General features: G+C 38.4%; 1 protein-coding gene across 1 annotated transcript in view; it reads left to right on the top strand.

Annotated features, from left to right (window-relative positions):
* LOC107597647 (collagen alpha-6(VI) chain-like) overlaps positions 1 to 14,765 on the top strand; it is a 49,704-nt gene that overhangs the window by 13,483 nt on the left and 21,456 nt on the right. The window contains exons 4-11 of the mRNA XM_016288805.1: positions 1,532 to 1,891; positions 2,402 to 2,480; positions 5,243 to 5,379; positions 5,938 to 6,030; positions 6,305 to 6,358; positions 6,921 to 6,992; positions 11,516 to 11,542; positions 14,378 to 14,422. Coding sequence (XP_016144291.1) covers positions 1,532 to 1,891; positions 2,402 to 2,480; positions 5,243 to 5,379; positions 5,938 to 6,030; positions 6,305 to 6,358; positions 6,921 to 6,992; positions 11,516 to 11,542; positions 14,378 to 14,422 — 867 coding nt within the window. The remainder of the gene's footprint in view (positions 1 to 1,531; positions 1,892 to 2,401; positions 2,481 to 5,242; positions 5,380 to 5,937; positions 6,031 to 6,304; positions 6,359 to 6,920; positions 6,993 to 11,515; positions 11,543 to 14,377; positions 14,423 to 14,765) is intronic.

The following is a 14,765-nucleotide window of genomic DNA, read 5'->3' as shown; positions in this document are numbered from 1 at the left end:
GATTTCTATGCCCTAAAAAGACACAATATTAATATCCATTAGATTAATCTATTTTTTTAATCACCTGTAGATAGTAGAAGATTAAGTGACTTGAAGAATCCCTTGTTAAAAAAAAAACTAACATGGTAATATACTGAGGAGTGTACATATAGAGTATAATATTTATGCATTTGCATTTATGATAATGATGTATATGGGAAGGATATTCTGGACTATTTTCGAAAGGAATTGCAAATCTTGCATTACCATTTGCGTTTTCACTTTCGTGAACACACAGTGACTGCCAAATATCAAATGGAAAAGCAAAGTCCATTTGCAACTGTATTTCCCATGTCTTGCCTGTTATGAGCCTGTCATAGCAATAATTAGCAATATTAATTACCACGTCTGCTCAGGCCCGGCTCAGAATCAAATCGCTAAGGGTGCTTCTTAAATTAGTAAGTATGCTTTAACCTTAATATAGGTTATATAAAGGTTTTAGTGCCGTCTATTGCTATTGTGCAAAGAGCACTCTGTTTATAATCACTAAAAAGCTGTCACTCATCTTAGTTCATCGCAATCTCACAAAGTTACATTATAATCAATGAAGGTCTCTACGCTGCACAGTGAATCTCTTATTTACACTGTGCCTACAGTTTGTTATAATGAGATGATTTGTACTGAACACAACACCTGCAAAAACTCAGATTTGAGTGGTGAGTGGATTCTTAAATGCCTCTGATTGACTGTTGCACACAAGAAATCACCAGATTGGCTATTGCTCATCACTGCAAAACACATTAAAATAGAAACCGATCTCCAGAGCGCAAACCATACCATAATGGATAGTTTGCCAAATCTACAATGAAATGTTTGAGGGTGCTTGTTGGCTTGTTCCTGTAGAACCGGCCTTGCATCTGCTTTTTCACACTGTGTCACGCATGTAACCTGCCAAAACTCGAATGGAATTGCAATTCCTTTAGCATTTGAATTTCCGATCCCTTACACGAAAACCAGTCAGTGCCAGGGGTGGGACTATTGTGGCGTGTGTGTATTGGGAAGTGACGTCACTCACAGATGATTGTGCCGAATGCTTAAAACAATGGCGGTAATAAGGCATTGCTAAAGGCAGCTGCTAGTCTGATAGATGCATGTGAATGAACAGACAGTGCAACCCTGGTCTCCTTTTATTCTTTAGCACCTTAAACAATTCCATTGTTTTTACCCCAAATGCAGCGATTATCCCCTGCTAACAGCGGGAGCAACAACGGTACGCACAATACTGTATGTCAATATTCACCATTAACCAAACACTTTAATCTGTCTCAAGATCTCTCACTGTTGACACTCCGATTGATGCATGTGACCATACAGAAAATGCTGCTACTTTTACTCTGCGTTTACAATTGCATTTAAATTATGTCACAATTAATGTGTTCGCATATGGAAAACACAACTGAAAATAAAACTTGCAATTCCCTTTCGGAAGTAGTCTGGAATATCCTTTCATAAATCTATAATATTTTGTCTATACCCTTTCTTGAAGATTGAGATCCATTGTTTTGTTAAAACAGGTTGCGATATTGACATTGCCTTTGGGTTTGACGTGTCCAGACGAACAATCACGGAAACTCTGTTGACACCTCAGGTGGAACAGTTGGTTACTGCAGCCATTCACCGTATCTCTGTGATGGGTGATCTATGCTGCATTGAAAAGGAAAATATTACAACTAGATTTGGCTATAGGCTTGTGTCTGGACGCGATGGGAGTGTTCTGGAAAATTTGGGATTTGAGGAGTACAAGGAGGATGTGGTCAAGAAAGTGATGTTATTGCGACCTACGGCGCCCCTGGCTTTCAACGAGTTCCTGTTAGAATCCTTCAGAGAAATGTTTGCCTCCTCCAGTGTTAAGGTAAAGTTTGGAATGTTGTTGAGATAGAAAATTAACCATCAACATGATTGTCAACTATATATTATATTCTTTATGTTAATGTTCCCTTAATTAAACGAGCACCTCTGCTGTTGTTATTTTCAAACGATTTTGCATTATTTTAATTGATTTTATGAGGTTTTACTGACACGCTTTCATAAGAAATGTTGAACTATCATTTTCGCAAACAATTCAATACTATACACTTGCCTGTTTGCCATGATATTTTACCCAACATGATGCTTTAAGATGAAATTGCATCAGTAAGAGCACTATTGGGAAAAATATGAATTTAAAAATGCAAATTTCCTATTATGCAGCAGGATTTACAACAGACTGTAAATGACAACAGATGGAAGTGGCCAGGCAAACATGATTGGGAAATCAGATTCAGCTCAGTAGTGTACTTTTTTAGTTTTTTGATGGTACTTCATGGTACTCAGAAAACAGTATTCACAATTCCCTGGCATTTAATCATATGTTTGTGTCTAGGTTTTGATAATCTTCACAGATGGGCTAGATGATAACATTCAGCGTTTAATGGCGAGTTCAGGGAGACTTAAGGAAAGTGGTAAGTGATGTCTTTGGCTACGTCCACATTAATCTGGATAGATTTGAAAACGGTGTTTTCGTTTTGTCCACTCTAGTGTTTTCAAGAGGTTTCAAAAAGTTGTTTGCTCACATTGAAATGTCTGAAAACGCTTAAATCACCTTACTGCATATGTGTAAAATGTAAGCTCTCTGAGGTATACTGAGAGATTAGACATAATAAAGTTAAAACTTTATTAGCAAAATATCCCACCACTTGCTGGGGCACCCAGGTCACACTCAAAAATGCTATTCCATATATTCAAATGCGCAATAGTTGTGTTTTGCCGCAGAACAGCCATTGGGTGTAAAATTCCTGTCATATTTGCAGGAATGTAATATTAAGAGTAATGTGATATTAAGTACAAAGTAACATTTATCTTTAACAGCACTGTGAAAATGAATAGCAGGCACAACAGTATGGTACAGCCATAGATAGGGATGCACCGATACCACTTTTTCCAGAACGAGGCAGATACTGATACTTTTATTTTTGGTACTTGCTGATAATGAGTACTGATACCTGTATTTTAATTACATTTGTAATTTTTTAAAAATACTGGGTACAGAAACCAAAAGAATATAAATAATGTTAGCTGGCTCAGTTCATTTGGCAAATAGATATTTCCTTCAGTTATTTTCACACTTAATTAATTCCATTAAAATGTATTGTACAAGCTTTTGTTTCTTTCACTGTTCATTTTTATTGCTCTCTCGTATTTCATCTTTAGTTCCATTGCAGCGGCTCAGTACTGTATTCACAAGATATTTTCCTGTAATAATGCAGAGATCCACTCGTTATACATAAATCTTGTAACAGCAATGAACATATTTTCTGAAATTTAAGTCAAATTTTTTATTAAATTTTTTTATTCCAAAGCCACTCATATAATTAAATTAACGTCAAGCAAGCAAAACACGCACAACGTGCGTGAGAGAGAAATGTACAGTATAGTCTAGCTATTTCACACAGGCTGCTAGCTTCACTTTAATTTTAAATAAAGTTGTGTATGCTTGACGTTTAAAATAAATGTTGTCTATAATGATTGCCTCTATAATTTTAGTTTGTTCTATATTTATGATTTAGTTTTAATCCAAATGATGTGTGTGCTAAGTGAGTGAACAGCAATCAAGATCATGCAACAGAAGTGTGCGCACTCACTCGCTCTCTCTCCTTACCGTCAAGTAACTTTAGTAACGTGTGCATTGTTTAACTTACTTGCTTTTGACATATCCGACCGAAGTACAAACTTTCAAGTGATGTGTCTGAGAGAAAGGAATATTCACTCAAGTTCACACATCTGTGCTGCCACACACTCAATCCACTCAGCATGTTTTACTTCTCAGCTTGCGCACGTCAGCTATACAGGTGTGAATATTGAATGTTTAACATTATATTAATTACATACATGTACTTCATAGACAGCCTTAATCTCTAATAACTCCATTCTGCTCTTTGTTGTTCGGTTGTTGGGGTTTCTTTGTCTGGACACAGTACTGTTCACACTTTGGCATTTGGTATTGGAGCATTTTTATGAATATGAGTATAAGAGCGTGGTATCGGTGCATACCTAATCATAGATATCTATGGGTACAATATCACATGGCTTGACATGCATCATTGTTTTCGGATACTTCCGTTTTCACAGTCCACACATTTGCTGCATTTAATTTGCGTGGGAATGACGTCACACCCAAGTGTTCCATGTTCCAGCAGAGAAGTCATAAAGAATGTAATGTAGTTCATTCACTGTTAGCATTAGCAGTGTTAGCAAACACTGAGCATTACACTACATTTTGTAACCGCAGACACTCACATACACCATAGCAACATGTTCACAGATATGTAATGAGTGTATAAGACACTGGAATATAACAGAAGCTTTCTAAATATTATAGTAGGCTATCTATAACTTTCACTTACATTTCATGTAGGGAGCAGCCATCTTGAATTCTCAACTTGGGGTTGAGCAAGGCGTATGGAGTTCCTGAGAAGGAATTATGACTTATGTTAACATTCCATTTGAAAAAGCCAACACGGAGCTCTGAATTTCCTACCTCCGCTGACATTTATCGCTGAACCATAAAAATCGGAGTAATTGCAAAGTATTTCAAGATTGGTCCACCCAAACCTACACTAGAGAGATTCCGTGTGTGTGTGTACAGAACTTTAAAACATTTTGTAAAAGGATACAACTGCATATCGGCTTGTTGGTAACACTTTATTTTGATGGTACCTTTTGAGCATTCTGTTGACTATAAGTAATTTTGCACCTACATGTCTACTAACTGTCATATTAGTAGACTGTCTGCTTAATATCTGCCAACTCTTTATTGTGATGGTCTCCCAAAAGACATTCTACTGACTATAGGTAACTTTTGCAAATACGTCAACTTTCTAAAATTCTAACCCTAACTCTACCTGTCTGCTAATACTCTACTAACACTCTGAGAGTTAGTAGACATGTTGGTGCAACGTTACTTTTAGGCAACAGAATGTGTTAAAGGGACCATCAAAATAAAGTGAAACCGACTTGTTTTGTTTGATTTGGAAACACTAGGTTTTATCTTTATTATCTTTATAGTCTTGTGTAAGTAGCTCCCATGTGTGCCTGTGCCATGTTTTCCCTGCCTTTTTTGTGGACATTTCTTCCACAAAAAGTCAAAGACTGTGACCCTGATCTATTTCCTTTATAGTTACTCTGTATTAAACCCATGTGTGCTTATGTCTAATGTGTAAACTAGGAGTCAGCGCACTGCTGATTGTGTCTTTGGAGGGAATAATGGATGTTCACCAGCTGGAATTTGGCAGAGGTTTCGGCTACATGCAGCCACTGACCGTCAACATGCTAAATTTAGGCAACGATCTTATGAAACAGGTTGTAAGTATCAAAACAATGCTTAAAGGTGCTGTTTACTCAAAATAAACAAAGCTGCAGTTTGCAGTTTTTTTTTTACACCATCTGTTCAACAGCAGCTGTTCTGAAAGAAATCTTGTATTGAAACTAACATTTTATTTTGTGCTTTTCATTGCCATTTCCCGTGATAAAATAGTGTTGTAAGCTTTATTATTTATTTTTTCATTAAATAAATAAATGATTTTTAAATTGCACACAAAATTGTTAATCGTACATTCATCTAATATTGATGTTTATTAACATTAATATTATGAACATCTTTGATTTCCAGATGCTCTTTGCAGATTATAAATCAACACAAACCATTGCAACTGGACAAATATTTAAACTAGTCTGGATTGTGACTTTTGTTGATGTGTTTATAGTTTTCAGGAATGTCACCTGTTTAATTTTTCAAGATACTACCAAGTGACGGATACATTTGTAGTAAAATACCCAACAATTCGACTGGATGCATGGCCTGGGACTTCAGCAACAAAAAACAAACCGTTTCACTCATTGTGCGCCTTTCTCTCCCCTCAGGAAACAGTGGCACTGAGGAAATGCTGTGATGTACATTGTTCATGCACCGGTGTTCCTGGACCACGAGGACCCCCTGCAAGTGCAGGGCAAAAGGTCAAAGCCCCTCAAGAGAATAGAAAATAAATATTGTGGATTTACTATTCTTTCTCGCTTTGATTCTATTGGATGGATTTTTTTTCTCACTAAGCTTGACACATTTTGTCATTATGCCAAAGATAAATGCATTGCTACTTTAGAATTTAACTAAAATTAGGTATCTTAAAAGGCAGTATGATTTTTGAATGGCCTTCACATCTGGAACATGGCTATGATGCCTTAAAGAAATTCAGGTTTTATGTGTCAGCATCCCTGTTTTTCTTTTATTCAGGGCCTTACTGGTCAGAACGGCCATCCTGGATTTCCAGGAGATGAAGGTAGTATGGTAAGTGAAACTGTCAGCTTACATGTACTTAAAGGGTTAGTTCACCAAACAATGAAAATTCTGTCATTACTCACCCTCATGCCGTTCCAAACCCGTAAGACCTTCGTTCATCTTCAGAACACAAATTAAGATATTTTTGATCAAATCTGAGAGCCCTCCGTAGACAGCAATGCAACCGCAATGTTCCCAGATCCACAAACGTAGCAAGGACATCGGTAAAATAGTCCATGTGACATCAGTGGTTCAACCGTAATTTTTCGAAATTACGAGAATACTTTTTGTACGCAAAGAAAACAATAATAAGATAATTTACTCAACAATTATTCTCCCGAGTTACCGTCTTCCGCCATTTTGGAGAATACCTCAGAACGTTATCAGCGTTGTTTACGTTGAGCATGCACGTGCTTTTGCTGAACATAATCAGCGTTGTTTACATTCAGTGTGTGCATGCTGAATGTAAATAACACTGATTCCGGATAAGACAGGATACACATGTTTTATAGAGGATGTATGCCGTATATGCCAAGGATCAATAATCTATCTCCCATCTTGGCTCTGACAGGGAGAGCAAGGATCACCAGGGCTGAATGGAACTACGGGACATAAAGGTTGCCCTGGAAACAGAGGAATCAAGGTAATGTAACATTCGATTATCATTGGAGATGCATCTCTTGATGTTGTTTGTATCAGTGCAATGTTCTGCTTGGAATTTCTGGATTTATCTTAGTATGGCAAGATAGTGCTTCTTACACCACTTGTAAATAGAACTTTAAGCTGGTACTTTTTCTGTTTTTACTTTCAAGAAGTAATAATTTAAAATCAGATTAATCAACAAATCAAATAGCGGTTCAAACACATTCATACATTAACTGTGACTGAAGTAATGTTTTTAGGGATAGATACTGTATATCAGGCGTCCCCAAACTACGGCCCGCGGACCGAATGCGGCCCACCCCCACATTTGGACCGGCCCTCTGGAAAATGCCAGAGTCATATTTTAAATATACTGTATGTTTTACTTATATCATGTCTGTATTTAATGATAAAGGCTGGCTTTCAAACTAAAATTTCCCTTATTTATTAACGTAGCCTAATTGTTTTTTTAAATTCACCTACCAACAGAATGGTACGTTCAACATTGTAACGGGGCTGACGAGACGTGAGACGTGTGGATCCAAATGCAAAGCTCTAATTGGAGAAGACAGAGACATGGTCATAAGACAGGCAGGGTAAACAGTGGCAACCAGGAATATGGCGGGCAAGACACAAGAATAATCCTAGGGCTAGCGTGGGTCGACGATAGGCAGACAGAGTCACAGGGGCAAGGCTAAAGGGAGAAGTCCAGGAAAACAGGCGAAGATCAAAACCGAAGGAGACAGACAAGGCAAGGCAAAACTAAGCTAAGGCTAAGGCTAGGGCTAAGGCTAAGGCTAAGATAGAAACAGACAAGGCAAGGCAGAACTAGGCTAAGGCTAAGGCTAAGGCACGACTTAGGGCTCTGTAGAGTAGCTATCGCTAGGAGAGTGATAATCGCTAGATAATACTTGGCAGAGGGAAGGGATCAGAGTGAGTGTTAAATAGTGAGGGAGTGATATGAAACAGCTGGGTGCAATCAGTGTAAACAGCTGTGTGCATTCCGTGCTGAGTGCAATCAGTGCAATGAATGATGGGAAATGTAATCCGGGGTGATGTGCAACAGTGTGTAGTGCGAGAGTCAATGAATAGGAAAGTTCGTTGACCGGATTCGTGACAGAGCCCCCCCCCAAGGAGCGGCTTCCAGACGCTCAAAACCCTTTATGATTCCGGAGGGCGGTGGAGTGGAGGCGGAACAGTGGGAGGGATGGAAGGCCACCTGGAAGTGGAGAGACCGGGCACCGAGGCAGAACCGGCGGAGCAGAGAGCCAGGGCGGAGCCGGCAGCACAGGTGGAGCTGAGGACCACCACAGCAGAACAGATGGAAGCGAAGAACCCCCTGGCGGAGCAGAAGACCACCACGGCGGAGCAGAAGACCACCAGAGCCAGACAGTAGACCACCACGGCGGAGCAGAGGACCACCAGAGCCAGACAGTAGACCACCACGGTGGAGCAGAGGACAACCATGGCAGAGCAGAGACCCACCAGAACCAGACGGTAGACCACCACGGCAGAGCAGAGGACCACCACGGCAGCGCAGAGGACCACCACGGCGGAGCAGAGGGAACAGGAAACCCCCCTGGTGAACCACACTGATCAGGAGACCATGGCGGAGACTGTAACAACGAGAGAGCAGAGACAGACAACACAGACAGAACATTGGGGTTGATAGACAAGACTGGCCACAGTCCACTGAAAAAGCCGCTGGATCCTTGTGTGGCCGAGTATTCTGTAACGGGGCTGACGAGACGTGAGACGTGCGGATCCAAATGCAAAGCTTTAATTGGAGAAGACAGAGACATGGTCATAAGACAGGCAGGGGAAACAGTGGCAACCAGGAATATGGCGGGCAAGACACAAGAATAATCCTAGGGCTAGCATGGGTCGACGATAGGCAGACAGAGTCACAGGGGCAAGGCTAAAGGGAGAAGTCCAGGAAAACAGGCGAAGATCAAAACCGAAGGAGACAGACAAGGCAAGGCAAAACTAAGCTAAGGCTAAGGCTAAGGCTAGGGCTAAGGCTAAGGCTAAGATAGAAACTGAAGGAAACAGACAAGGCAAGGCAGAACTAGGCTAAGGCTAAGGCACGACTTAGGGCTCTGTAGAGTAGCTATCGCTAGGAGAGTGATAATCGCTAGACAATACTCGGCAGAGGGAAGGGATCAGAGTGAGTGTTAAATAGTGAGGGAGGGATGTGAAAAAGCTGTGTGCAATCAGTGTAAACAGCTGTGTGCAATCCGTGCTGAGTGCAATCAGTGCAATGAATGATGGGAAATGTAGTCCGGGGTGATGTGCAACAGTGTGTAGTGCGAGAGTCAATGAAATTGGAAGTTCATGGACCGGATTCGTGACAAACATAATGTACCATCGCGATAAAACAGGTGATGCATGAGCCAGCTAGAAAATTCAAAGAGATAACAAAATGGCCAAATGGTTGGGAAAGAGAAAGGTTGATTCAGAATGCAGGGTATTTAACCAAAAGTGGACAAGTGATTATTTTTTTGTTGGCTGTTTGTCTCATCTGTTAAGAAACAGTGTCTTTGTTCAAAGAATGCATTTGTACACCAAACCCAGTCATCCGTTAGAGATAGCTTTCAGGTACCTAAACTAATTGCAACCAGCTGTAGGCCATTCAGTGACGGCGAGTTTGTCAAGAAATGTATGATTGCTGTTGCGGAGGAGGTGTGCCCCAGTAAGAAAGATGTCTAAAATGTGGTGAGTCTGTTCGCATGTACAATCACCAGACGAATTGAAGAAATGGGGGGTAATGTATATGCCCAGCTGCAGGAGGAAGAGAAAGAATTTGAATTTTTTGCATTAGCACTGGATGAGAGCAATGACGTGCAGGACACAGCACAGCTGCAAATTTTTCTTTGCTGAGTTAATTCAACCTTTGAAGTGTCCGAGGAGCTGGCAGCCCTACAAAGTCTAAAAGGCACTACGACAGGGGAGGATATTTTTGGTTTGCCAAACAATGGAAGAGCTGTGTCTAGATTGGTCTAGGCTGGTCAGCATTACTACTGATGGGGCTCCTAGTATGGTTGGCACATCGAGGAGGCTTATAGGATGCATGAATAGAGAATTGGAGGAAAGAGGTCTCACCCCCCGTTACATGTCCACTGCCTGATTCACTAGCAAGCACTCTGCTGCAAAGTTCTGAAGTGGGAATCGGAACGTGAAGGTGGTGGTGTCATGTATAAACTTCATCAGACTTAAACACCAGCAGTTTCCAAGCCTTTCTCTCCGAGCTAGAGTCTGCTCACAGAGATGTGCTTTACCACACTGAAGTCCAATGGTTAAGCCGGGGTAGAGTTTTGAGGCAATCAATGCCTTTCTTCTGACAAGGGGCAAAACTGTCCAAGAACCGATCGATGCAGAATGGAAATGGGACCTCGCCTTTAGAACAGAAATGTTGAACGGCCTCAACTTGCAGCTCCAAGGGGAAACTAATATGTCACATGTATTCCCACATAAAAGCATTTGAGGTGAAACTAGCACTGCTTGTGGGACAAGTGCAAAAGCAAGACTTCACTCATCTCCCCGTTACCCAGAGCCTCTCAGCTGAGAAACCAGTGACCCCATTCCCAGCTGAAAAGTCAGTGGAAGCACTGGAAATGCTGAAGGAGGAGTTTGACGTCCGATTCCGTGAGCTACATGTTCACGCTAAAGAAATCGGCCTTTTCCAGAACCCCTTTGCTGCTGACATTGATGAAGCACTGCTTTCTTATCAGTTTGAGTTGGCTGAGTTAAAGAACTGTGATGTTCTGAAAGGCTCATTTAAGCCCCTCGGTCTCATTGAATTCTGTGCTGCCATCCCTAATGAGACATACCCAAACATCGAAAGGCATGCAATAAAGATGTCCCACACTTTTTGGCAGCACGTATATCTGTGAGCAAACCTTTTTATGCATGAAACTTATGAAAACTCACTGATGAACAATTGGATCAGTCGTCGAGACTGGCTGTGACAGGAATGGAACCTGACATTGGACTTCTCACCAGCCAGAAGCAAGCCCACAGTTCACACTAATTAGTGTGCATACTTACTTAAATGCACAAGTAAGTAAATGTTTTGATTTCAGATGCACTAAAAAAAGTCATTATGCTAGTAATAATGCTCTTTTAATAGGCTATATATCTCTTGAAAAGTAATGATCATTTGTCTGTACGGTGCATAACAAAATAATAAACTATTCTAGGAATTGGAGGCATAATAAATGCATTTAAAATCATAATAAATTCTCCACAGTAATACTAGTAGTCCCTTCGGCCCATGTAATTTCTGTTCAGACTGACCTGACCCCCCATTAAAGAAAGGAAAAATGATGTGGCCCTCACAAAAAAAAAAAAAAGTTTGGGGACCCCTGCTGTACAGTATATGCTACCAGCATTATTATTACTAACTGCATGACTAGGATATATTTATGTCAGTGTTTAATGTTTCTGTATATGAAGACAGTTAAACCAAATGAGATAATTTTACAGCTGTAAAAAAATAAATGATTTTAAATCTTATTTTAATAGGGCCAGAGAGGCTACACTGGAAAAAAAGTGAGTAGCAAGAGTTATTATTCTATTTACTGGCTGTTATTGCTCCCACTTAAACAGTTACTGTTCGGACAGAAATATACGGGTCATTCCACAAAATTGGTGCCTTTTCAACTTGGAAAAATTAAAAAATAAAATGTTTAATCAACATTTATTTTTAAATATCCATGAAATGAATACACCTTAAAATGACAAGAAATTGTATTGTGTATCTCAGACTATGCAATTTATTACAATTTATATACCTCATGTTTTGGTATTTTTGCCAACCCTGTTACTATATACTATAGTTTAATTAGAACTATGTGATAGTTCTCACATATACGAGCAGCATTTTAGTCCCTCTTTTCACTGGGATTGTTTCAGATTTTGGATTTAAAAAAATATATATTTTTTTATATTTATCATTCAGATGACCAAGAACATTGTAATTTTGGAAGGTGACCACGTCAATTAAGAAAAACATATTTTTACAAGAGAGATATTTAAAAAAAGAGCTTTGTCTAAAATAAAATATAGTTACAATGAAAAAACCTGGAAAGCTGTATCAAATATAATTTTTAAACATTTTTATGAAATTAATGACAGCAACAGGATTGGCGTCATAGGCACAGGACTGACCAGAGTAACAGGGATGACAGTACACACATACTTCAGCATACTGCAGATAGTTGTTTACATAATACTGTAACGTTTTACCATTTTAAATGGCATTATATTGTTTTGCACTTACTTGGCATAGTTGTATGACAATAGTAAACAGTCAGTTTTTCAGTTACAGTCAGTTCATTGTCAATTTAGCACATTACATTTCTAAGATATCTAATGTTTTAAGGTTATTGTAATTAGATGCGTTCCATTTGTTTGTCTGTGTCCCCTCACAGAACTTAAAATATACTAATCTGGTTCAATTATTAGGTAAGGAAGCTGATCAGATCTTCTGTGATCATCTGAAACCAGACCAAGATCTTGATGCTGAAATTTGGTTTCACTTTCTTGAACGTTGCAAGATGGTGAGGGTCTGCAGTCACCTTGCTGCTCTTGTTTGTAAATGAATTTACATGGATGCATTATTGACAATGGGAAAAAAAAGTTTTATTGAGACGGATCATCCAACCCTGTTAGTAATCGTAACAATACCTACAATACTAACAAAAAATTTAGCTGACGCTCATATGCCACCCACACTGAATGATATAGGCATTAGCTCAATAATACACCCAGGGTGACCTTTAAACATATTTGCATTTTACACAGACAATCTTTAAAAACAGGGTGACACCTAATCTGTCATCCCTGTTACCCACATGTCAAAACCTCTTACTCTGAAAAGTAACAGGGCTTACAGTAACAGGTTTGATGATTTCGAAATAAATTGCTCATTTCTAGCTAAGGTTAAAGTTCACAAAAGCACAGGTTGTTCACTTTGAAAGGATTTTACTTGAAGATATTGATTATATTAAATGTAATGAATAATTGTTTAAATTTACATTTTAAAAATGGTACCAGTATTGACACTGCATTATGTTCCCTCCTCAGTCAAGCCTCATAAATCATCAAAAATAGAGCATTATAGAAGAGTGTACGGAGCCCCGCACATGGCATGCAGGAAAAAAATAGTAGGCCAAATCGTGTGCACGATTTACTATTTCGTTCCCTCGATTTATAAATTGTGCGCACGATTTACTAATTCGTTCTTTCGATTTGCTAAATCGTGCACACGATTTATAAATCGAGAGAACTAATTAGTAAATTGTGTGCACGATTTAGCAAATTGAGGGAACGAAATAGTAATCGTGTGCACATTTTAGTACATCGAGGGAACAAATTAGTAAATCGTGCGTACGATTTATTTAATTGTTTTTGCATGTCATGTGCGGGGCTCCGTAGGAGTGAGAGAAACATGCTTGTGTTAAGTGTTGGAATCCTGGTTAAGAGATGATGTAACCTCCTAGAAGTGATGTAACTTGAATGTACCATTATTTTACAAGTGTTTTTTTGAACAGGGCTGACATGAAATCAGGGGACCCCAATAAAATTATTTATATTTTATCGAAAGTGTATACTTATGCCAAAAACATTGCTTAGCAATAAGACTGTATTTAGAACAATATGCAAATGTGATTTTTATATAATTTTTGCCAATTAAAAATCCTACTGAAAAAGAAAAATCATCAAAAACCTTACACTTATTAGCATAAATACTATTTAAATTATTTAAAATAATATTTAATTGACTTTAATTTGATGTAATATTGATGAAAGAATACATAGTATTGTTATGTTTTTTAAATCGCAAATTTATTTATTGTTATATTAATTCTATGCTTCATTATTTCTTAGGGACGCAACAGGCACCGATTTCGTGGAATGACCCATACACTAAAAAGTGCTTTAATGAGTGTTTGTCCTCCTGTTTTCTTTACAACCTCAATTCACACCTCATAAACAATGTAAAAGTTTTTTTTTAAACTTGTATCTTTGTCTCGTTTAAAAAATAAACATGTTACAATTCAAATTTGCATTAGACGCAAAATTGAGTGAGATATTAAGACGTCATATGATTTTTTTTGCTATATTTTTTTTTTACTTGCTTTACACATCAACAGGAAAAAATGTGAAATGTTTTATTTAAAAGGTGCTAACACATTCAGATTCTCATTAAGAATAATGATTTTTTTTGCACTTAAGTTAACTGTTTTCATTAGGCAGGTTTTGATCTGCTTTTTCCAAGCTGCAGATGTTATTTTAGGGTTATACAAGTTTTATTTGTTCAGTGGTTGTTGATTACTTCCATAAACATGACAGTGTGTGGCCCTTTTGACCTCTGTCTGACAGGGAGAAGATGGGGAGGATGGGCTGGATGGAGTGGATGGAGAACAGGTCACATCTTTATTTCCCTCCTCTGCCTCTTTTCTACACTTATAGTCACAGTATCATAAACGAAAATGATTGTACTATATTGAAGTATAAAATAAATATATTAAAAACAGAAAAATATAAAATGCACAGAAAAATAAGATTGATATCTAGATGGAAATCAGGCATTCATAAACATGTTACAATTCAAATTTGCATTAGACGCAAAATTGAGTGAGATATTAAGACGTCATATGATTTTTTTGCTATATTTTTTTTTTACTTGCTTTACACATCAACAGGAAAAAATGTGAAATGTTTTATTTAAAAGGTGCTAACACATTCAGATTCTCATTAAGAATAATGA

The sequence above is a fragment of the Sinocyclocheilus grahami genome, unplaced genomic scaffold, assembly GCF_001515645.1.
Source record: "Sinocyclocheilus grahami isolate Dianchi unplaced genomic scaffold, SAMN03320097.WGS_v1.1 scaffold234.1, whole genome shotgun sequence".
NCBI classification, from domain to species: domain Eukaryota; kingdom Metazoa; phylum Chordata; class Actinopteri; order Cypriniformes; family Cyprinidae; genus Sinocyclocheilus; species Sinocyclocheilus grahami.
Note: the sequence above shows the minus strand (reverse complement) of the source record. Positions and strands in the feature narration are given on the sequence as shown.